The 24,523-nt window shown below is 42.9% G+C and overlaps 1 protein-coding gene across 5 annotated transcripts; it reads left to right on the top strand.

Annotated features, from left to right (window-relative positions):
- The first annotated feature begins 1,932 nt into the window (after positions 1-1,932).
- Positions 1,933-23,614, top strand: LOC139531915 (BRCA1-A complex subunit RAP80-like). 5 transcript variants are annotated; one of them, XM_071328884.1, is made up of 17 exons: positions 1,941-2,828; positions 3,110-3,176; positions 4,013-4,137; positions 4,290-4,616; positions 5,092-5,872; positions 6,046-6,173; positions 6,256-6,717; positions 8,532-8,882; positions 9,241-9,299; positions 9,422-9,591; positions 21,122-21,177; positions 21,361-21,700; positions 21,877-21,958; positions 22,124-22,247; positions 22,429-22,477; positions 22,596-22,644; positions 23,248-23,614. In XM_071328884.1, exons 1-17 carry the CDS (start codon positions 2,718-2,720, stop codon positions 23,465-23,467), a joined length of 3,501 nt encoding a protein of 1,166 aa, XP_071184985.1. In that variant the 5' UTR covers positions 1,941-2,717; the 3' UTR covers positions 23,468-23,614. The 5 variants fall into 5 exon arrangements, with proteins under 5 accessions (XP_071185022.1, XP_071185012.1, XP_071184985.1 ...); XM_071328894.1 differs by having other exon boundaries at positions 1,942-2,828; positions 9,422-9,576; XM_071328901.1 differs by having other exon boundaries at positions 1,942-2,828; positions 6,283-6,717.
- Positions 23,615-24,523: the final 909 nt, after the last annotated feature.

Consider the following 24,523-nt stretch of genomic DNA (forward strand, 5'->3'; position numbering starts at 1 on the left):
GGCAGCCTTGCGAGGGTTAACGCGCTTAAATGTCTTACTCACGTTGGCCACGGAGAACGAGAGCCCACAGTCCTTGGGAGCAGGATGTGTCGGTGGTACTGTGTTATCCTCAAAGCGGGCAAAGAAGGTGTTTAGCTTGTCCGGGAACAAGACATCGGTGTCCGTGACATGGCTGGTTTACCCTTTGTAATCCGTGATTCTCTGAAGACCCTGCCACATATGTCTCGTGTCTGAGCTATTGAATTGCAACTCCACTTTGTCTCTGTACTGACGTTTTGCCTGTTTCAATGCGTCACTACAGACCCTGGTTAGATTCCAGGCTGTATCACAACCGGCCGTGATTGGGAGCTCTATAGGACGGTGCACAATTGACCCAGCATCGTCCGGGTTAGGGTTTGGCCGGGGTAGGCCGCCATTGTAAATAAGAATTGAATCTTAACTGACTTGCCTATTTAAATGAAGGTTAAATGAAATTTTAAAAAATGGAAGGAATAACTACACTGTTTGTATTCGACCATGTTCCCAGTCACCTTGCTGTGGTTAAATGCGGTGGTTTGCGCTTTCAGATATGCGCAAATGCTGACATCTATCCACATTTTTTGGTTTGGGTAAGTTTTAATAGTCACAGTGGAAACAACATCCTGATGAACTCAGTCACAGTGTCCGTGTATACATCAATGTTATTCTCAAAGGCAACCTGGAACATATCCCAGTCCACGTGATCAAAACAATCTTGAAACATGGATTCCGATTGGTCAGACCAGCATTGAATAGATCTTAGCACAGGCACTTCCTGTTTGAGTTTCTGCCTATAGGAAGGGAGGAGCAGGATGGAGTCGTGATCTGATTTGCCGAAGGGAGGGCGGGGGAGGGCCTTGTTTTCATCACAAAAGGGGGAGTAACAATGGTCGAGAGTTTTTGAAGCACGAGTACCACAGGCAATGTGTTGTTAGAACTTCGGTAGCATTTGCCTCAAATTTGCTTTGTTAAAATCCCCAGCAACAAAAATCCAGCCTCAGTATGTGTGGTTTCCAGTTTGCACAAAGTCCAGTGTAGTTACTTGAAAAGCTGTCGTGGCTTTGGCTTGAAGGGGAATATACACGGCTGTGACTATAACCGAAGAGAATTCTCTTGGGAGGTAATACGGTCGGCATTTGATTGTGAGGTATTCTGTGGCTCCCGTGTGGCTCAGTTGGTAGAGCATGGCGCTTGCAATGCCAGGGTTGTGGGTTCATTCCCCACGGGGGGACCAGGATGAATATGTATGAACTTTCCAATTTGTAAGTCGCTCTGGATAAGAGCGTCTGCTAAATGACTTAAATGTAAATGTTAAATGTATTCTAGGTCGGCTGAACAAAATACCTTGTTCCTGTACGTTATCACAATCACACCATGAGTAGTTAATCATGAAACATACACCATGCCTTTCTTCTTACCGAATAGTTTTTTATTCCTGTCTACGCAATATACTGAGAACCCAACTGGCTGTATGGACGGGGACAGTATATCCGGAGAGCCATGATTCTGTGAAACGGAGTATGGTTATCAACTGTACAGCAGGGATAGAACGTAAGTCACAGAAAATTGAGGTTGTGGTGGCAGCTGCAGAGAAGTATTTGGGTGTACGAGATTTGACGTCAGAAGAGTTACAGGGTGTCCTGTCATTTCAGGCTGTTGGCCTGAGGTACGACTAGATAGATTTAGTGGAGTAGGGTTGTGGGTTTTTAATGAGTGTAGGGTTAGATGGTAGTTTTTTTTAAAGTCCCAAGCAAAATATAAGGGAGTTATAATCCAGTCTAGTTGATGGCAGTAATGCAACATTTATTGGATACCAACCTCCCTTAAACCTCATCGAAGAAGACAGATTGACAGGAGCCTCTTACGTCAGGTGCTCACTTCACCTCTTGCTCTCAGACTACACCAAAGACAGTTGCAGCAAAGATGGTGTGGTTGTGGTAATGTTAGCAGGGCCCATCCTCTTTGACAGTAGGGTTTAATCCTGGCTTTGTATATTTTTCTACAGATCAATGTTTGTTCGAAATAACAAATATTATGTGTTTGTGAGCTAGAAATGTTATCTAGGTCAATGAGTATAAGAGTGTTTTGATCATATTTGGTTTGGTCGAGAAAGCCACAAAGGTTTTTTTGTTTGTTGAGAGTGCCATAAAGTACTTTGCTGGCCTCTGCTCACACGTTTGGACATTATTTTCACAGGGACGTTTAATACACCTTGCTGTAGTTTAATTTGTGAACAGTTTTTAACTGGTCCCGTTAAAAAAGCATGCTCTTCCTGTTTGAAATGTGCAATTGTAGTGCACCGTACATTTCAGGCAAAGACAGAACAATGAGACGTTTTAGTTACAAAAAATATTAGTTTCAGTCCCCTTCAAAGTTTGCCCTCCCTTTTATTGAGTCACGTGATCGAAGAAAACATGGCTTCTTGAATTGAGATTTGTCAACGTTTGGTAAAAGTAGGAATCCTACCTACTAATACTGGATGTGATTATCAGTCTAACTGAATGATTTGTAACTTAAATTCCATGTATCGTTATATACGTAGCTAGCTAAGTAACTGTTATACTTTCGGTTTTTCGTAATTCTCAGGAAGATGGGTGTGCAGACATCCTCGACACCAGTCGTAAGGATAGCTAACGGTAGCTAGCTAAGCTAACTTACCGTCTATATTTGTTATCAAGCACCAAATTCAACCCAGCAACATGCCTCCTCGGAAAAAGCGAGAGAACAGATACACTGATGATGGTCCCAGGAAACGACGACGAGCAGTTGATCATGAAGAGGACAGAGTCGTCATCTCAGACAGCGACGAGGTAACGTTAACCAGCTGAACTGACTAACTCGTTAGCTAGCTAGCTAGTTGGTTACACACTGGCTAGCTAGCTACACGGATACAGAACTACCGGTTATCTATATGTGTAAAGTGACCTATCATTAAATGTTAACTACAAAATAATAACTCTATACTATACTTGATAATTGTCGGCCAAGTAGTATTTCTGCTTCAGACCACTTTTATGTCTCTTAAAGAAAGGCACCTGACCCAAGATATAAAATAATCTGTAATTGACAACTCATCTCTCTTCTAACCCAGGATGAAGATTTCAGACCAACATCATTAGAGGAGCACAAACGGGAGGAGAGTAAAATAAGATCTAACGGTATACTGTCCAACATACGTCTCTTTATTTGTAACGTAGCGAATTAGACGTATCATTCTCATGTAGCACATTAGCCCAATAATGGACTAAAGGAGCCTAGCGTTAACTTAACTTGTTTTAGTCCAAGGACCTTACATGTTCTGTTTTGGCTCTGGAAGCCAAAACGGCCAAATACTCAAACGTGAGTCGATTCTCAATTGCAGTATGGTTATAGAAACATAAATCTCTCTACTTTCATATCACATCAAAATAATTTCACAAATGCAAAATACACACTTACTCTACACTGTTTTAACCGGTGTTAACACAGTTGCAGTCGACAGTATTTTGTGACAACACGTTTGTCTCCCGTTTACACACAGGTGTTAGATGCAGGTAGCTAATTAGCACAGGTCTACTGTCTGTTTTCCAATAAACACAGGCTGTAACATGGATAAATGGTCGCGTGAGAACACTAACCCTATAAAGGTGTGTATCAATTGAACTTTTTTTTTTAATTATTATTTTTTCTAGTTGATATGAAAGATAAGATTGTTATGCGTTTACATTTTAGGGCACATCAACAGATTTTTCACCTAATCGGCTCAGGGATTTAAACCAGCAACCTTTCGGTTACTGGCCCAACGCTCTTAACCGCTAGGCTACCTGCCGCCCAAAACCGTTAGACAAGTGATGCGTGTTAATGTTCAGACTGAGCGCCGGGGCTCCTTACAAAACTCCCCTGTACATATTGTAATGGAAATGAGTCATGATCAATCACCAAAATGTAACCACTGAAGCACTGCTAGTTGGTGCTTTGTCATCTACTGTACTGAAGCAGTCCCCTCTCTTCTCAGAGATGACTGAGGAAGAGATGCTGGACCTGGCCATGAGGCTGAGTGAACAGGAGGCCAGCAATACTGCTCTCAGGCAACGACAGGAGGAGGAGACCATGAGGAAGGCCATCGCTGAAAGCCTCTACGTAAGTGTAGAGAATACTGACAGAAATAAAAGGTCGCCTGGACATTTCCTCTAGTACAGTCACAGTCCTCGCCATTATTTCAGATAAAACCACAAATGTTTCTCCCATTGTATCTATTCCTGTGATACATGAGTGTTGTTCTATCCCTCCAGGCGGACAGACCCACTCATCCCCACTCAGAATCTCTGCTGGTGGACGGGAGCCCTACCCAGAAATGTCAACATTCCCCTCCAGAGGCAGAGAGCAGCATACAGCCCCCCAGGCGGAAGCTCTCTTACCCCAACCATGGTGTGGCTGACAGGGAGGGAGCCCACGATGTAGGTGTTAGTGTAGGGGTTGCTAATCCAGAAACCAGCAGGAGGGGGAAAAAAGAGGGTAGTCCATTACTAGATATGCCTGACCTGTCTCAGACCCAGAAGGTCTACTCCCAGTCTTCTCCCCTCAGCCAAGCTTCCACCTCCATGCATCTCTCTTCACAGGTCAGTGGTGCCTCATTATTTGTCTGTCATGGCAATCATGTAGTTCTGTCTTTCTTCGGGGCTACTATGGGCCTAGATTTAACTTCTATGAGTCTGATCGATACTTTAACCTGAAGACTTGTGTTAATAAGCATTAATGTAGGTCTAGAAGAACCAATTACTTACTTATATCTAAATGCCACATCTTTCAATCATCACCAGTCTAGATTGCATTCCAAATCAATTTAGTTCTAGTGATGTTACCGGGGCGGCAGGTAGCCTAGTGGTTAGAGCGTTGGACTAGTAACCGAAAGGTTGCAAGATCGAATCCCCGAGCTGACAAGGTAAAAATCTGTCGTTCTGCCCCTGAACAAGGCAGTTAACCCACTGTTCTTAGGCCGTCATTGAAAATAAGAATTTGTTCTTAACTGACTTGCCTAGTTAAATAATGGTAAAATAAACGTTTTTTTAATCACATTTTCTATGCCATTTTAAGGAGGGGTCTTCTCTAAAGAACCCTTTCGGAAACCTCTCAGCCCACGTCGAATCTCAGGAATGCAAGTCCACAGAGAATGAGTCCCAACTCAGGAAGAAGTCCCCTGTATTACCTCTCGCTACTACAGTCCCCTCAGCCAGCAAACTCATCCTGTGCCTGCATAAGCTCAGCCAGGACCTCATAGTAGACTGTCAGGCCTCTGGGTTCCTACTATGTTCTCAAGAGGGTCCTCCAAGCTTAACTCTTTCCACAAAGTCCCAGATGTCTCAGTCTTTTCAGCCAAAGAGCCCTACATTCTCCAAAAGCCCTGTGTTCTCCAGGACAGCGAGAACTGCAGGCGGGGAACCAGGCCAAGGGAGTCCCCCTATGTTCTCTGAGACTGATTCAGGAAAGGAAGAAAAAGAGGCAAGTCCAACTTTTCCTAAAAGCGCCATGTTCTCCAGTAGTGATACAGGAGAAGAAGAGAAAGCGGCAAGTCCCACCTTTCCCGGAAGCCCAGTCTTCCCCAGAACTGATCAGATAAGGGACCAGGGTCCACAGGACTGTATTGAAAGTGTATCTACATCAGAAGACCATGAGGATAGAGACAGAGAGGATGTGAAGAGCAGCGAATCCTCAAAGTGCCTTCCACCACGCCTCAGAACAACCCTGTCCCTGAACAAGAGACTCATGCCTATAAGGAAGACAGCTGGAGTTGCAGACAAAGTTGTTGACCAAGAGGAACGTCAGGGTGAATCCTCGCAGAGCGCTGTAAACAGGATTAGTACGCCTGCAAAGTTTGGTACGCTTTCTATTGTTTTAACAACTATCATACATACAGAATAATGTTACACCAACACATTGTTTTAATGAGAGCAAGTAATAGCGGTAGGGCAGGTTCATATGGCCTCTTCCTGCCCTTTGGCTTTCTATGTTCTGATCCTATGTATGTATTGGCATGATTGTTCTCTTTAGCTGCAGAAGAAGACCTTAATTCAGAGGAACTTACATTGGCTTTGGAGACTCAGCCAATGCAGGAGTTAACCAGTAATATGGCCCTACGCTGGTCAGATGATGACGAAGAGGAAGACGGTCCTGCAAAGGTGATGCCAAGGAACTACAAGAGATTGTATACTACCAGTACTGTTATTTAGCCCTTGACTTCACCTGAAACCTAATTTACAGTGTATTGTGGGAAATTCTCTCTCGCAGTCGGCTCAGTTGCCCAGCCCAGTCTTCCCACAAGAGAATGACCTCCCACAACCAAGCAACCAGTGTCTCTCCACAAACACCAGCCACCACTGTTCCCCTCCACACATACACAGCCCCTGCCTCGTCCCCAAGAAACGCACTCACATCTCCGAAGACTCCGCGTGCGAGGACGGAGAGAGCCGGTCCAAGCGCATCCGGAAGAAGTTCACCTTCAAGGGCATGTATGGATCTCCCTCCCCCTTTCTCCCCAGACAGGCTGCAGGTAGAGGGAGCCAGGATGAGGCACAAGCCAGATACCCCTCTTCCCACCAGCCCCAGGCCTCTTCCAGCCACCTCTCTCCCCCCACAGGCGGCCAGGGGGATGGGGGAGTGGTGTGCTACTATTGGGGCGTGCCTTTCTGTCCGCGAGGGCAGGACCCAGATGCCTACACGCAGGTTATTCTTTATCTTTCCTCTGATGTAGTCTTAATTTATTATTCTCTATCACAGACATTCTCTGGATTAGGAGTCAATGTGGGAACATCTGGGAACACAAAAAAGGGGCATACAGTGCATTTGAAAACTATTCAGACCCCTTGACTTTTTCCGCATTTTGTTATCCTACAGCCTTATTCTAAAATTGATTAAATCGTTTTTTCCCCCTCATCCATCTACACACAATAACCCATAATGACAAAGCAAAAACAGTTTCAGACCCTTTACTCAATACTTTGTTGAAGCACCTTTGGCAGCAAATACAGCCTTGAGTCTTCTTGGGTCTGACGCTACAAGCTTGGCACACCTGTATTTAGGGAGTTTCTCCCGTTCTTCTCTGCAGATCCTCTCAAGCTCTGTCAGGTCGGATGGGGACGTCGCTGCATAGCTATTTTTAGGTCTCTCCAGAGATGTTCAATCGGGTTAAAGTCCAGGCTCTAGCTGGGCCACTCACGGACATTGAGACTTGTCCCGAAACCCCTCCTGTGATGTCTTGGCTGTGTGCTTAGGGTCGTTGTCCTGTTGGAAGGTGAACCTTTGCCCCAGTCTGAGGTCCTGAGCTCTCTGGAGCAGGTTTTCATCAAGGATCTCTGTTCTTTGCGCCGTTCGTCTTTCCTTCGATCCTGGCTAGTCTCCCAGTCCCTGCCGCTGAAAAACATCCCCACAGCATGATGCTGCCACCACCATCCTTCACCGTAGGGATGGTGCCAGGTTTCTTCCAGACGTGACGCTTGGCATTCAGGCCAAAGAGTTAAATTCTTGGTTTCATCAGACCAGAGAATCTTGTTTCTCTTGGTCTGAGAGTCTTTTAGGTGCCTTTTGGCAAACTCCAAGCGGGATGTTATGTACCTGTCTGGCCACTCTGCAGCACTCCACCAATCAGGCCTTATGGTAGAGATGGTTGTCTTTCTGGAAGGTTCTCCCATCTCCACAGAGCTCTGTCAGTGACCATCAGGTTCTTGGTCACCTCCCTGACCAAGGCCATTGTCCTCCAATTGCTCAGTTTGGTCGGGCGGCCAGCTTTAGGAAGAGTCTTGGTGGTTCCAAACTTCTTCCATTTAAGAATGATGGAGGCCACTGTGTTCTTGGGGACTTTCAATGCTGAAGAAATGTTGTGGTAGCCTTCCCCAGATCTGTGCCTCGAACACAATCCTGTCTCGGAGATCTACAGACAATTCCTTAAACTTCATTAAAAAAAAATTACCTTTTGTTTAACCAGGCAAGTCAGTTAAGAACAAATTCTTATTTTCAATGACGGCCTAGGAACAGCTTGCTTCATGGCTTGCTTTTTGCTCTTATATGCACTGTCAACTGTGGGACCTTATAAAAAACAGGTATGCGCCTTTCCAAATCATGTCCAATCAATTGAATTTACCACAGGTGGATGTAGAAACATCTCAAGGATGATCAATGGAACCAGGATGCACCTGAGCTCAATTTTGAGTCTCATAGCAAAGGGTCTGAGTACTAATGTGCATAAGGTATTCTTTTTAAATAAATTTGCTAACATTTTATAAAAACCTGTTTGTTGCTTTGTCCTTATGGGGTATTGCATTTATATTGTGGAAAACATTTTATTTAATATTTTTTTAGAATCAGGCTGTAATGTAACAGTGTAGAAAAAGTCAAGGGGTCTGAATACTTCCCGAATGCATTGTATAAATTCTGTGTGCTACTGTATTGTAGGCACTCCATCCATCATTGACCTGATGTCAGATGTCATGACTTTTAACTGAGTATGTAACTGATAGGAATTAACAGATTTTTCCTTACAGGTGATCATGTCCCAGCTGGAGGTGTATGAGAAGAGCCTGAAGGAAGCCCAGAGGGGTCTGCTGAGGAAGGCAGGCTGGGGGGAGCCTGTCCTTCCTGGGCCCCCAGAGAGACCTTTTTCCAGGAGGGGACGCCCCAAGAGACACAGGGCCCCAGAACTTCTGGAGGAAGAGGAGGAAGAAGTGCAGGGAGTGAGGAACCAACAGGAAGAGGTAGTGGAGGTGGTAGAGGATGATGGTGAGGAAAGGGAGTGGCGGCAGTCACAGGGAGGGACGAAAGAGGGAGGGAGGAGAGGAAGACTGGAGTGGAAGGACTATCAGTCACTGTTTGTGTCCACTCCTGAACAAGACGAAGTGAGTATTGCTTAACTTTTGTCAATACTTATAGGGAGCTTGGAGCAATACATTTATGTATTTCTAAAGGCTGTGTTAACAATATAAATATTATTCATTTAAAAGCATGAATCATACCAAAGGCTCTAATGATACTACACTACTTACTGAAAGTTCCTTGTCACACTATATTACCACCAGATAGTGCTATCAACTATTTACAATCCAAATGTGTTATTATAATACTAATACTATATTATAATATAAGGCTAAAAACAGTGCCTCTCATTTTATGAAAGTTCCTTGTCAGTTTGTGGAAAGGTCAATCCACTTGATGCTTTCCCCCAGAAAAGTATCTCTTTGTTTTGTCTTCCCAAAGAAATCGCCCTCACCTGTATTTCATGTAGAATCCAATCAACAACAAATTCTACCTCGAAGGTAAGAAAGGGAGGCCTAAACTGCTACATTATACAGTATGGACCTAGCTTGTCTATAATCTCAATGATACAAGTCCTTTAAATGTGCACAGGAATAAAAACGTGTTGATTTCCAATTTCCAGGAGTCTTGGCCTTAGAAAGGAAGAGAGAAGACCATCGCCACTGCCTGGCCCGCTGGAGAAGGAAAAGGAAGAAGATGAAAATGAGGGAGAGAAGAGGGAGGAGGAAGAAAGGATGGGGGAGGAAGTGGTGGATGTCGGTGGCTTAGAAGTTCCAGGTATAAGAAATGATGGTAAGACTTTACTTGACACCCAGCGTCATAACATGTTGTGACACTGTCATAACCATGTCATAACAGCAGACAAGTTTTCATAACCTGTCATATGGTCATAACACTGTCATGACACATTTTTAGACCTGTTGTGACATATATTGTGTTATTTTATGGCTGGTTATGATACCTACAGTGCTTGCTCCACTAAAAGTTGTGCGATTATGCTTCAGGACTTAGAGGTAGTTTGTGTTTTAGGACGTCACCACTTCATTGCTCCAGACCAGCGCAAGGGGGAGTTAGAGCACTGATTATGCTTTTTGGTCCTACTGTGTCTCTAACTGACAATGAATGGGTGACATAAACCTAAATAGAAACTGATAATTGTGCACAACTTCAGTATTACTTACTAAACTATTGTTACACTAAGTTTTTATAAATTTATTTTATTAGGATTATTTTGCTCGTACTGTAGGCCACTCCCGACCGGTCACGTTGTACAGCGCCTGAGTGGTGCAACGGTCTAAAACACTGCATAGCTGTGCAAGCTGTGTTGCTTCAGATGCTGGTCCAATACCTGTGCCGTCCTCGACTGGGATACCCATGAGATGACTAGTGTTTTGGTTTCTCTCCCTCTAAAAACAGAAATGAATAATTCTAAATAACAAACTGGCTTTATTTACAAATTAGTAACAATGTCTCACCCCATCTTCAAGAATGGCCTTTTTCTCGCTCTATTTACCTTATTTGAAAACAAAATCATCTCCAAAATATATATATTTTTTAAACAAAGTGATTATTATTAATTTAGAATTATATAAAAGCCCGTTGGATATTCTCACAGATATAATTAACCCTGTTATTAGCAGGACAATATATATTGGTCATGGCTCCCGAGTGGCGCACATTGGGATTGCCTTGCACTTCTTCAACTATATCCACTGAAAGCGCGCAATGTTCAAGGCACGGGGGCACTGGATGGGCCGCAGTGCTGTGCACAGAATACCGACCTAGCCCATGGGGAAGGAAGGAAGGAAGGGAGGGTGGACCGCCACACTGGCAACACTTTAAGGTGCATTGCACTAATAATGGAGCTGACTAGGGAAATGTTCTCGCTGTTCTGTTCTTAGTGCCAGTCTGCACATTCAAACTAAAACATTGTAACTAATAATGGCATCTTTATGCTTTTGTTAATAAAATAATTATAAAAATACTCTTTCAAAATGCTGATGTTTATTTAGTTATGGATCCATAACAAATTACTATGGGAATAAATATCACTAAATTACAGAAATATTGGCACAAAGTTGTCTAATGAAGGTAAACAAATTGTTGCTTACTGGAAAATACTCTTTCAAACACACACGGTCACATTGTACAGTGCCATTATAGCTATTAGCAGGGCTATATTTTGGCCTTTTATGAACGGCGCACAATTGGCCCAGTGTTTGTCTCCCTCTAAAAACAGAAATAAATGTTTTTGCCTTTACAAACATTATTTTGGCCTCTATTCAGATTACAATCGCTCTCTTTCGTTTTTTTGAAAACAAAATAACCTCCAAAATATCGTTATATATTATCAAGTTGATGACACAGTCATATAGCCCGGCACCTACATAAAGCTGAGTGACTCACTCATTCATGGCTTTGGATCAAAATAAGTAAGTACCAACATCCTTTCTGATAGTCTTAAATAAAAAAAATTTTTGGTTATCCTGACCTGGACACCATGTACTGTATTATAATAGCCCATTATGGGCTATTAGCAGGACAATATACCTTTACCAACACCTCTCTGTATTTTGATACTTTGTGGATGGGAGCTCCCGCAGTGCAAAATGCGTTGCTACAGATGCAGGGTCGATACCCGTGCCGGCCTCCACCGGGAGACTTATGAGGTGGCTTTTGGTTTTAATTTAGAATCCTCCAATCCTCTATGTAATTATTGGCGGAGAGTCACGTCTTATTTTTCGATATACTGTAGGCCTACCGTAGGCGACATGAGTCTCAATAGTGTTGAGTAATGTTCTGTTAATTGGTGTAGGTCCTATTTATTTCTAGAGCATATTGAAGTTAGAAGAAATAGGATTTGAAGCAATAGCCTACAACTATTTTAGCACCGTTTTGCGCTGCTCTGAGACAAGCATGGGGACTGGTCTTGATAAATCAATGAGATTTTTATTTTTACTGAATCTCCGTTTGGGTATTGGTTAGACTAGAATTACAAAATTAGGGTGTAGAAATGTTATGCTCTTAGTGTAACCTTTATTTAACTAGGCAAGTCAGTTAACTTCTTATGGCTTAACGGGATTGATATGACAACAGCCAGTGAAAGTGCAAGGCGCCAAATTCAAACAGAAATCTCATAATTAAAATTCCTCAAGCATATAAGTATTTCACACCATTTTAAAGATACACTTCTTGTTAATCCCACCACAGTGTCCGATTTCAAAAAGGCTTTACAGCGAAAGCACCACAAACGATTATGTTAGGTCACCGCAAAATCACAGAAAAACACAGCCATTTTTCCAGCCAAAGACAGTAGTCACAAAAAGCAGAAATAGAGATAAAATTCATCACTAACCTTTGATGATCTTCATCAGATGACACTCATAGGACTTCATGTTACACAATACATATATGTTTTGTTCGATAAAGCTCATATTTATATCCAAAACCCCCAGTTTACATTGGCGCCATGTTCAGAAATGCCTCCAAAATATCCAGAGAAATTGCAGAGAGCCACATCAAATAACATAAATACTCATCATAAACTTTGATGAAAGATACATGTTTTACATAGAATTAAAGATACACTTGTTCTTAATGCAACCGCTGTGTCAGATTTCAAAAAGCTTTACGGCAAAAGCACAATATTCAATAATCTGAGAACAGCGTTCAGCCACAAAAGGAAGCCATACAGTTACCCGCCAAATTGTGCAGTCAACACAACTCATAAATAGCATTATAAATCTTCACTTACCTTTGCTGATCTTCGTCGGAATGCACTCCCAGGACTCCCACTTCCACAAGAAATGTTCGGTAATGTCCATCATTTATGTCCAAATAGCTATTTTTGTTAGCGTGTTTGGTAAACAAATCCAAAGTCGGGAAGCGCGTTCACTAAAAGCAGACGAAATGTCAAATAGTTCCGTAACAGTCAGTAGAAACATGTCAAACGATGTATTGAATCAATCTTTAGGATGTTTTTAACATAAATCTTCAATAACATTCCAACCGGAGAATTCCATTGATTTCAGATGTGCGATGGAACAGAGCTCCCTCTCATGTGAACGCGCATGGTCAGAGCATGGTCAGCTCATGGTAGACCTGACTCATTCCTGTCTCCTTCTGCCCCACTTCACAGTAGAAGCATCAGACAAGGTTCTACAGACTGTTGACATCTAGTGGAAGCCGTAGGAAGTGCAAACTGATCCAAGTTATTTAAAATATGATGAAAATCTGTAAAGAATTCATAACAAAGGATTTAAGAAAAAATCTTTCAAACATAAGGAAACTTCTTGGCAGGGAAAAACAACAATTTTAATAAACGTGTGTTGACACTTATGTAGGTACCATAAAATAATGCAATATGTGTCACAACAGGTGTAAATATATGGGTCATGACAGTTATGACGAGTTGTCAGCTGTTATGACATTATTACATGGTTATGACTGTTATAACGTGTTATAACACTGGGTGTCAAGTAAAGTGTCACCGAAATTACAATTGATTTCACAGATTATAAATGACTGTCATTAAAGGTGCATGTATATGCAGAAATCACTCCACACCATTTCCTGGTTGCAAATATTCGAATAGTTCGCCTAATTTCAGTTTGAGAAAAAAACAGCAATGTATAGTGTAGCACGGACAACTCTCGCCAGTCTGCACAGCGCGACTCAAATCAGAGCAAATCAGATTTCTTTTTCTCCATATCTCCGGATTCCTACCGCAAGCTCTGAACCTTTTTTTTTTCACCCGGATCATCGCAGCTAGCTAGCTGCTATTCGAGTGGCCACTCCTGGCTACCGTCACTGTCCCGAAGCAAGAACCAATTAGCCTGGAGCTAGCCTTGCTAGGCCCATCTGCCAGGCCCATCTCCCGGCTAGCCAAAGAGGTCCATCAGCCACTCCTTGGGCTACAATACCGATTTTGTCAACTGGCCTGGACCCCCGCCGACCCATCACGACTGGACACCGACGTGATTCGCCCGATGGGGTTTTCTCAATTGGCTCCGCCGTCGCGTCATCCCCTAAATGCCCATCCGCTAGCATGCTAGCCTCGGCCCGCTAGCTGTCAAGAGCACATCGGACTGTTAGTTTAAGAGGCCCACCGGACAAATTCTTTGGCCACTATACCTATTTTGCCAAATTGCCTGGTTTACCACATGGAGCCCTGCTGATCCGTCTGCCAATGTAATAGCATGAGGGGGGCCACAACAGACTTTTTTCCGTTGCGACGTCCCTCCAAGGCCCGCTAGCTGCCTGAAGCCACTCACTGGACTCCTTTGATCACTCGGCTACGCATGCCTCTCACTAACGTCAATATGCCTTGTCCATTGCTGTTTTGGTTAGTAATTATTGCCTTATTTCACTGTCGAGCCTCTAGCCCTGCTCAATACGCCTTACTTAGCTTCTAATGGCTGCAGGGGCAGTATTGAGTAGCTTGGATGAAAGGTGCACAGAGGTGCCCATAGTAAACTGCCTGCTCCTCAGTCCCAGTTGCTAATATGTGCATATTATTATTAGTATTGGATATAAAACACTCCGAAGTTTCTAAAACTGTTTGAATTATGTCTGTGAGTATAACAGAACTCATATGGCAGGCAAAAACCTGAGAAGTTCCACTTCCTGTTTGGATTTTTTCTGAGGTGGCCGATTTTCAACCAAGCTCTCATTGAAATTACAGCGAGATATTGATGAGTTTTCACTTCCTACGGCTTCCACTAGATGTCAAGTCAATAGAACTTTGTCTGATGACTCTAATGTGAAGGGGGGCCGAAGGAGACAGGAATTAGTAATCACTGCCATGAGGTGACCACGCATTGAACACGCGCCTTCACATGAAGAGGACCTCCGTTCCACCGCTCTTCTGAAGTCAATCTAATTCTCCGGTTGGAACGTTATTCAAGATGTATGTTAACAACATTCTAAAGATTGATTCAGTACATCGTTTGACATGTTTCTACTGACTGTTACGGAACTTTTGGACATTTCGTCACGTTATAGTGGATGCGCTTTGTGACTTTGGAATTGTTTACCGCTAACGCGCTAACCAAAGTAGCTAATTGGACATAAATAACGGACATTATCGAACAAATCAAGCATTTAATGTGGACCTGGGATTCCTAGGACTGCATTCTGATGAAGTTCATCAAAGGTATGGAAACATTTATCATGTATTTTCTGGTTTCTGTTGACCCCAACATGGCGGCTAATTTGGCTATTGTTCTGAGCTCCGTCTCAGATTATTGCATGATTTGCTTTTTCCTTAACTTCTACCGAGTTAGAAACCCGGATCCGGTAGCACCCCCCACCCCCCACCAGTAAAAAAGCTGAATAGCATAGCTAGCATAGCGTCACAAGTAAATAGTAGCATCTAAATATCATTCAATCACAAGTCCAAGATACCAGATGAAAGATCCACTTCTTGTGAATCCAGCAATCATTTCTGATTTTTAAAATGTTTTACAGGGAAGACACAATATGTAAATCTATTAGCTAACCACGTTAGCAAAAGACACCATTTTTCTTTGTCCACCATTTTTTCTCTCCACCAGTAGCTATCACCAATTCGGCCAAATAAAGATATTGATAGCCACTAACCAAGAAAAAACCTCATCAGATGACAGTCTGATAACATATTTATTGTATAGGATAGTTTTTGTTAGAAAAATGTGCATATTTCAGGTAGAAATCATAGTTTACAATTGCACCCACCATCACAACTCGACTAGAATAAATACAGAGAGCAACGTGTATTACCAATTTACTCATCATAAAACATTTCATAAAAATAGACAAAGCATAGCAATGGAAAGACACAGATCTTGTGAATTCAGACAATATTTCAGATTTTCTAAGCGTTTTACAGCGAAAACACAATAAATCGTTATATTAGCATACCACATGTGCAAACGTTACCCCAGCATGAATCCAAGGCAACGGGAGCGACAACGTTATGATCACCAAAATATATAAATTTTTTCACTAACCTTCTCAGAATTCTTCCGATGACACTCCTGTAACATCATATTACAACATACATATAGAGTTTGTTCGAAAATGTGCATATTTAGCCACAAAAAAACGTGGTTATACAATGAGAATAGTAGCAAAACTGGCCTGAAAATGTCGGGCGCTATCTTTGAGAGTGATCTAGTCTAATCGATAGCTAATCATAAACTTGACTAAAAAATACAGGGTTGACAGGAATCGAAAGACAAATTAGTTCTTAATGCAATCGCTGACTTACATTTCAAAAATTATCCTTACTGTGCAATACCGGGTCCGCCAAGCGAAGCTACACATAACAAAATGGCGATATATGCGTTTAAAATTTTTCAACAGAACAGCGATTTATCATCATAAATAGTTCTTACTGTGAGCTGTTCTTCCATCAGAATCTTGGCCAATGTATCCTTTCTCCGGTCTAATCGTCTTTTGGTCGAAAGATGTCCTCTTGTCCCGTCGAAATGGCCAATAACGTTCGGTATGTACAGGAAACGTGCCCAGCTCATGGAAGGGTGTCACAAATAAATGCCTCAAAATCGCACTAAACGGATATAAATTGCTATAAAACGGTTTAAATTAACTACCTTATGATGTTTTTAACACCTATAACAAGTAAAAACATGACCGGCGATATATTACTGGCTAAACCAAGGCTTGGAAAGAGGTCGGTCCAACGTCCTTCTCGCGTCGAGCGCAGGGTCCAAAGGAAAGCTACTTCCGGTCTTTTGTGTTTTATACGGGCCCTGATTACGCAGTCGACTCCATTCAAATTGTCACCACTTACTGACATCTAGAGGAAGGTGTAGGCAGTGTTTGTATCCTCATAGCATTCACAGGGACATTAAAACTGACCTGGGACCAGAGGCCAAGATTTCTGAAATCTCACTCCCTGTCAGGAAAAGTGCTGTAGATAGAGTTCTGTTCCACTCAGAGACATAATTCCAACGGTTATAGAAACTAGAGTGTTTTCTATCCAATAATAACAATAATATGCATATTGTACGAGCAAGAATTGACTACTAGGCAGTTAAATTTGGCAATGTCAAAAAAAATTAAGTGCTAACAGCACCCCCTGTTGACAAAAGGCTAAAGTTTTTTTGAAATCTGACACAGCGGTTGCATTGAGGAGAGGTATATCTATAATTCCATGTGTATAACTTGTATTATCATCTACATTTATGATCAGTATTTCTGTTGAAACGATGTGGCTATGCAAAATCACTTGGATGTTTTTGGAACTAGTGAATGTAACGCGCCAATGTAAACTCAGATCTTTTGTTATAAATATGAACTTTATCAAACAAAACATGCATGTATTGTGTAACATGAAGTCCTACGAGTGTCATCTGATGAAGATAATCAAAGGTTAGTGATTTAATTTTATCTCTTTCTACTTTTTGTGAAAGCTATCTTTCGCTGGAAAAATGGCTGTGCTTATTGTGGTTTGGTGGTGACCAAACATAATCGTTTGTAGTGCTTTCGCTGAAAAGCATATTTGAAATTGGACACTTTGGTGGGATTAACAACAAGATTACCTTTAAAATGATATAAAACACATGTATGTTTGAGGAATTTTAATTATGAGATTTCTGTTGTTTGAATTTGGCGCCCTGCACTTTCACTGGCTGCTGTCATCGAGCCCGGTAGCGGGATGCAGCCATAAGAAGTTAACACTAAAGTTCCACCTACCACACATGTGGTGACATCACCTGGTTTAAATGATAATTCTAGAGACAATATCTCTTTCATCGTCACTTTATGCACAGGTTTACCCTTACTATTCACATCCTACCATACCTTTGTCTGTACATTCTGCCTTGAATCTATTCTACCGTGCCCTTTTACTCTCTGTTCTGAACGTACTAGACGACCAGTTATTTTAGTCTTTAGCCTTATCCTACTCCTTCTCTGTTCCTCTGGTGATGTGGAGGTTAATCCAGGCCCTGCAGTGCCTAGCTCCACTCCCATTCCCCAGGCGCTCTCATTTGGTGACTTCTGTAACCGTAAAAGCCTTGGTTTCATGCATGTTAACATTAGAAGCCTCCTCCCTAAGTTTGTTTTATTCACTGCCCTAGCACACTCCAACTCGGATGCCTTTTGCATACTCCAACCCGGATGTCCTAGCCGTGTCTGAATCCTGGCTCAGGAAGACCACCAAAACCCCTGAAATTTCCATCCCTAACGATAACATTTTCCGACAAGATAGAACTGCCAAAGGGGGCGGTGTTGCAATCTACTGCAGTGATAGCCTGCAGAGTTCTGTCTTACTATCCACGTCTGTACCCAAGAAATTCGAGCTCCTACTTTTAAAAATCCACCTTTCCAGAAACAAATCTCTCAGCGGCAAGCTTGCTTGCTATAGACCACCCTCTGCCCCCAGCTGTGCCCTGGACACCATATGTGAACTGATTGCCCCCCATCTATCTTCAGAGCTCGTGCTGCTAGGTGACCTAAACTGGGACATGCTTAACACCCCGGCCATCCTACAATCTAAGCTTGATGCCCTCAATCTCTCACAAATTATCAATGAACCCACCAGGTACAACCCCAAATCCGTAAACGCGGGCACCCTCGTAGATATCATCCTAACCAACTTGCCCTCCAAACATACCTCTGCTGTTTTCAACCAAGATCTCAGCAATCCCTGCCTCATTGCCTGCATCCGTAACCACCCCTCATCACTGTCAAACGCTCCCTAAAACACTTCAGCGAGCAGGCCTTTCTAATCGACCTGGCCCGGGTATCCTGGAAGGATATTGACCTCATCGCGTCAGTAGAGGATGCCTGGTCATTCTTTAAAAGTGCCTTCCTCACCATCTTAAATAAGCATGCCCCTTTCAAAAAAAATTGAACCAGGAACAGATATAGCCCTTGGTTCTCTCCAGACCTGACTGCCCTTGACCAGCACAAAAACATCCTGTGGCGTTCTGCATTAGCATCGAATAGCCCCCGTGATATGCAACTTTTCAAGGGAAGTTAGGAACCAATATACACAGGCAGTTAGAAAATCTAAGGCTAGCTTTTTCAAGCAGAAATTTGCATCCTGTAGCACAAACTCAAAAAAGTTCTGGGACACTGTAAAGTCCATAGAGAATAAGAGTACCTCCTCCCAGCTGCCCACTGCACTGAGGCTAGGAAACACTGTCACCACCTATAAATCCACTATAATTGAGAATTTCAGTAAGCATTTTTCTACGGCTGGCCATGCTTTCCACCTGGCTACCCTACCCCGGTCAACAGCCCTGCACTCCCCACAGCAACTCGCCCAAACCTCCCCCCATTTCTCCTTCACCCAAATCAAGATAGCTGATGTTCTTAAAGAGCTGCACAATCTGGACCCCTACAAATCAGCCGGGCTAGACAATCTGGACCCTCTCTTTTTTAAATTATCTGCCGAAATTGTTGCAAACCCTATTACTAACCTGTTCAACCTCTTTCGTGTCGTCTGAGATTCCCAAAGATTGGAAAGTTGCTGCGGTCATCCCCCTCTTCAAAGGGGGAGACACTCTAGACCCAAACTGCTACCCTGCCTTTCTAAGGTCTTTGAAAGCCAAGTTAACAGATTTCCGACCATTTCGAATCCCACCGTACCTTCTCCGCTTTGCAATCTGGTTTCAGAGCTGGTCATGGGTGCACCTCAGCCACGCTCAAGGTCCTAAATGATACCATAACTGCCATCGATAAGAGACATTACTGTGCAGCCGTATTTGTCGACCTGGCCAAGGCTTTCGACTCTGTCAATCACCACATTCAGACTCAACAGCCTTGGTTTCTCAAATGATTGCCTCGCCTGGTTCACCAACTACTTCTGAGACAGAGTGTCAAATCGGAGGGCCTGTTGTCCGGACCTCTGGCAGTCTATGGGGGTGCCACAGGGTTCAATTCTTGGACCGACTCTCTTCTCTGTATACATCAATGATGTCGCTCTTGCTGCTGGTGATTCTCTGATCCACCTCTACGCAGACGACACCATTCTGTATACTTCTGGCCCCTCTTTGGACACTGTGTTAATTAACCTCCAAGCGAGCTTCAATGCCATACAACTCTCCTTCCGTGGCTTCCAACTGCTCTTAAATGCAAGTAAAACTAAATGCATGCTCTTCAACCGATCACTGCCCACACCTGCCCGCCCGTCCAGCATCACTACTCTGGACGGTTCTGACTTAGAATATGTGGACAACTACAAATACCTAGGTGTCTGGCTAGACTGTAAACTCTCCTTCCAGACTTACATTAATCTCCAATCCAAAATTAAATTTAGAATCGACTTCCTATTTCGCAACAAAGCATCCTTCACTCATGCTGCCAAACATACCCTCTTAAAACTGACCATTTTACCGATCCTCGACTTTGGCGATGTCATTTCTAAACTAGCCTCCAACACTCTACTCAACAAATTGGATGCAGTCTATCACGGTGCCATCCGTTTTGTCACCAGAGCCCCACTGCGACCTGTACGCTCTCGTTGGCTGGCCATCGCTTCATACTCGTCGCCAAACCCACTGGCTCCAGGTCATCTACAAGTCTCTGCTAGGTAAAGCCCTGCCTTATCTCAGCTCACTGGTCACCATAGCAGCACCCACCCGTAGCACGCGCTCCAGCAGGTATATCTCACTGGTCACCCCCAAAGCCAACTCCTGCTTTGGCCGCCTTTCCTTCCAGTTCTCTGCTGCCAATGACTGAAACGAACTGCAAAAATCACTGAAGTTGGAGACTCAAATCTCCCTCACTAGCTTTAAGCACCAGCTGTCAGAGCAGCTCACAGATCACTGCACCTGTACATAGCCCATCTGTAAATAGCCCATCCAACTACCTCATCCCCATACTGTATTTATTTATTTATCTTGCTCCGTTGCACCCCAGTATCTCTACTTGCACATTCATCTTCTGAACATCTACCATTCCCGTGTTTAATTGCTATATTGTAATTACTTCGCCACAATGGCCTATTTATTGCCTTACCTACCTTATCTTACCTCATTTGCACACACTATATATAGACTTTTTTCCTACTGTATTATTGACTGTATGTTTGTTTATTCCATGTGTAACTCTGTGTTGTTGTATGTGTCGAACTGCTGTGCTTTATCTTGGCCAGGTCGCAGTTGTAAATGAGAACTTGTTCTAAACTAGCCTACCTTGTTAAATACAGGTGAAATAAAAAATATTAGGAAGGTGTGCCTAATGTCTGTTTGCTATACTTTGTGTATATGGTTGCATTTAGAACTAAATACTAAATGTGGTGAGCTTCACTTCAGAATATGTAGCTTTTAATTGGCATGCCTTTATTTTTCCTTGTTGATTCTGATGGCAGAGACCCAACTCGGTGACGATGGCACCCAAGACCTGATGGTCACCAGCCCTGCACAGGTCAGTAACTTCTGCACTACAAATGACACACCTAAACAGAGCATTCTGATTACAGTTCTGACGGATTCTCCTTCTTTCATCCAACACCTAGAAATATTGGCTGTGTTCATCGAATTGTGAGGTTGTAGATGTCTATCATGGTTGTGTTTTTTTATGTCTGTGGTTTGATTTGGTTACCCCTAGCCCCAACCAGAGAGGCAGTCCCTGCCTCAGATCCAGACTTTTCTCTCATCACCCCATCCTCTGGAGCAGCGTGTAGAGGGGATGGAGGTGGAAGAGGAGAGGAGGAGTGGCCCTGTTAGGAGTCCTGCTAGAGGAGAGGATGTGAGGGTGGAAATGGAGGAGACGGGGGAGGTACAGGGTGGGGTCTCAGAACCTGCACCCCCTCAGAGCCCCAGCATGGACTGTCCTATGTGCATGCGCCCCTTCCCCCTGACGGAGATTGAGCTGCACGCTGCCTACTGTGACGGTAGTACCGCTAACATGGAGGAAGAGGAGATGATGGCTCAGAGCCAATCGCAAGGTGAGAACACGCAGTTAGACACGCATACAACAGACACTCGTTTATTCAGCTCCATCTAAAGTAATCTCTGTTGTTTATGCAAGGATGTTGACAAAGGAACAATGCAAGTCAAGGATGTGTAGTGAAATATTATGTTTGACCCCAGAGCGTAAACCAATCCCTTGCTTAATATGTAGTTACAGTGAAGTCTCATAGGAAGAGGACCAGAAGGGGAGAGAAATTTGGAGAGGAGCAGCCCTGTTCTTCTGGCTCTGGCAAGTAAGTAGGTATGAGCGGATTGACCTTGGTCTAACAGCTAGTCTCCCATACCTAGTTTACATTCACAGGGAACGTCACTTTAGGCTAAATTATTTTGACATCCCTACTATAGAGTAACCTGATCATACCTTTTAACCTGTCTGTGTTGTGTTGTCTTCCGAGCAGGGCAGTGCAGGGAGAGAAGTGCTTCCTGTGTCAGCAGCTGTTTCATCTACGGGACTATGAGAAGCACGTAGAGGACTGCATCAGAAACCAAGATGTGTCCAAGGCTATATCCAGGGCTGGACAGGTACTCCTAGTTAGCACTATTGCACAGCATTACACACTGTATATGTAGTTATCAAAACCAAGCCAGCTGTTGTAGACCATTGGTAGTTAATTGCAGACAGTGTGGTTTCCCTAGCTGTCGTGTAGCACTCACCGTGGGTCTTCTGCTCTTTCTTCCCTCTGTGTGATGGATGATCTTCCAGAGTGGAGACTTGCTGAGTGCTTTGGACCAGACAGAGCACAGAGATTCAGGTACACTCACTCTCTCAAACTGTGATGTTGTTTTACATGTTCAAAATGCCTCGTTCCACCTTGTTTGAAAGGGTGAAAAAGAGAGCCAATGTTTTCACTCTACTTGGTCTCCTTTTAGGGACTGCTGAGGCCGGACCATGTGACACTGCCTTCAGGAGCCAACACACGTAAGCAAAACGGGAAATGCACTGATGGATATTTTTGGGAAACTCCATTTGACTAAATGCTACTGTAGCACCCACCCCTGGTGACATAGGCTGTACCATGTGTGTGATAGGTAGGGAAGTCTGATAAGCAGACCCTGGTTGGGTTTGTCTGTCAAGGATACACCCTGATAAATAGCTCTCTAAAGCATCATAGCAACTCCATTATAAGCTTTTGCCTTCATATTTGTCCATTGTTGACGAAGACTGTTGTGTACCCCTATGTAAGTAGTTATTTGTTTGAAGTGGTGTATTGTCTTCTGGTTTAATAGTTTATGAATGCATATTAACATATTTTGTGAATATGAGATGGTAAGCAGACCGCAAAGTTTAGTGCTTGCCTGATTGTTTGGTGACTATCGACAGTGTCACTGTAACAATATCAGTGTACTACCTCTAGCTCACACCTGGATCATGTTCAGTAGGCACAAAATGGACTGAAAGAGGGAGGAACTACCTGGACATGTCCAATAAACACTTTTCCTTTTTCGTTGCATAAAGTTTTACTACGGTGTGCTCTAATGATCATGACCCTGCCATTTATAACTATGTGATTGTTGCTTTCAGTGGCCTTATTGAGGCTCTGGGAGAGTCTGGGGGAAGTGGAGACATCGCCGTCCCAGGTTTCAGAGTGAGCACCTCGCCTATCCGATCCTTCACCTCCATCTCAGAAGCCACAGACTGCCTTATTGACTTCAAGCGCCAGTATTCTTCCTGTACTTCCTCCTCCAGGCCCAGACAAAGAGGGAGGAAATTCAATAGGAAATTCAAATTTACTAAAAAATAGAAAATACTGTCAACTGCTTTTTTTTATACCACTGCATATTGTAACGACCCTGGGTCGTTAAATATCTTTTCTTTGTATTGTTTGTTACACTGAATCAAGTGATACAAATGTGTGTTAATGTGGGATTAAATAATACATCTAAATGTTTCTTTTGTGTACTTTCTTACAAATCTGTTAGATTCGATTCATCTTTACACACTAGGAAAAAATGCACACAGTGATCCAAACTATGGGCTCACATTACATTCTTATTTAAATAAGTGACTCCAAAATGACACGATACATTGCAGATGTTGGATCTTAATTGAGTCAGTTTGCTACAGCAGGATAATAATAATGTGAATTATCCTTTTTTTGTAAGGTAAAATCAAGTTTCATATTTCTAAGTCGAAATTACAAACTTCAGAAGCATTTTTAAACCTCAAATACACAAGTAATACATTTCCTGCAGTAGCTATTGGGCACAACATAATCTGAAACGCAACCAAAACAAACTGCAAATGCATCCAAAAGTTTGTCACAAGCTTGATGTAGTCATTGCGTGCTAGGAATATGGGACTCGATAGTACATTTTTTACTAAATACTCAAGTGAATTTGTCCAAATACGTATGACCCCTTCAAATGGGGCGACTAGATCCATAAAGTGCTTTCATTTCTAAACAGTAAAACCGATATTCATGAAAATACCCTTAAATAAAAGGTGATATTCTCTACTGTGAAAATATTTCTCAAATCCCACATTTTAGCTTCACTATCCAAGTAAATACATAGTGTATGTATGAAAGGTAGCCTAAAATAAAAGGTGACATTCTGGACTGTGGACTGTTCTAGTTGTGGAAGCCAATGTGAACGGCAGAGACTCAATGTTGTAAAAGCGGAAATAAACTCAGTTGAGATTTATCTTGTTAAACTATTACGGTCGGTTTCTACCTGGCCTCTTTTCTGGCCCCCACGCCATCTTCTGAAATCTGAAGTGAAATGGGTGTGTGGCTCCCCCAAAGAACAGCTTTCAAAAAGTCTACTGACAACACAACAGTGGTAGGCCTGATCACTGA

This window comes from Salvelinus alpinus, chromosome 1, assembly GCF_045679555.1.
Source record: "Salvelinus alpinus chromosome 1, SLU_Salpinus.1, whole genome shotgun sequence".
NCBI classification, from domain to species: Eukaryota; Metazoa; Chordata; class Actinopteri; order Salmoniformes; family Salmonidae; genus Salvelinus; species Salvelinus alpinus.

Bases quoted from the DNA above. Each gene is read 5' to 3' on its own strand.
- LOC139531915 (XM_071328884.1), top strand. From the start codon at position 2,718: ATGCCTCCTCGGAAAAAGCGAGAGAACAGATACACTGATGATGGTCCC. The intron at 6,718-8,531 runs GTTATTCTTTAT...TTTTCCTTACAG, and splicing joins ACCCAGATGCCTACACGCAG to GTGATCATGTCCCAGCTGGA. The intron at 22,478-22,595 runs GTACACTCACTC...GTCTCCTTTTAG, and splicing joins GACAGAGCACAGAGATTCAG to GGACTGCTGAGGCCGGACCA.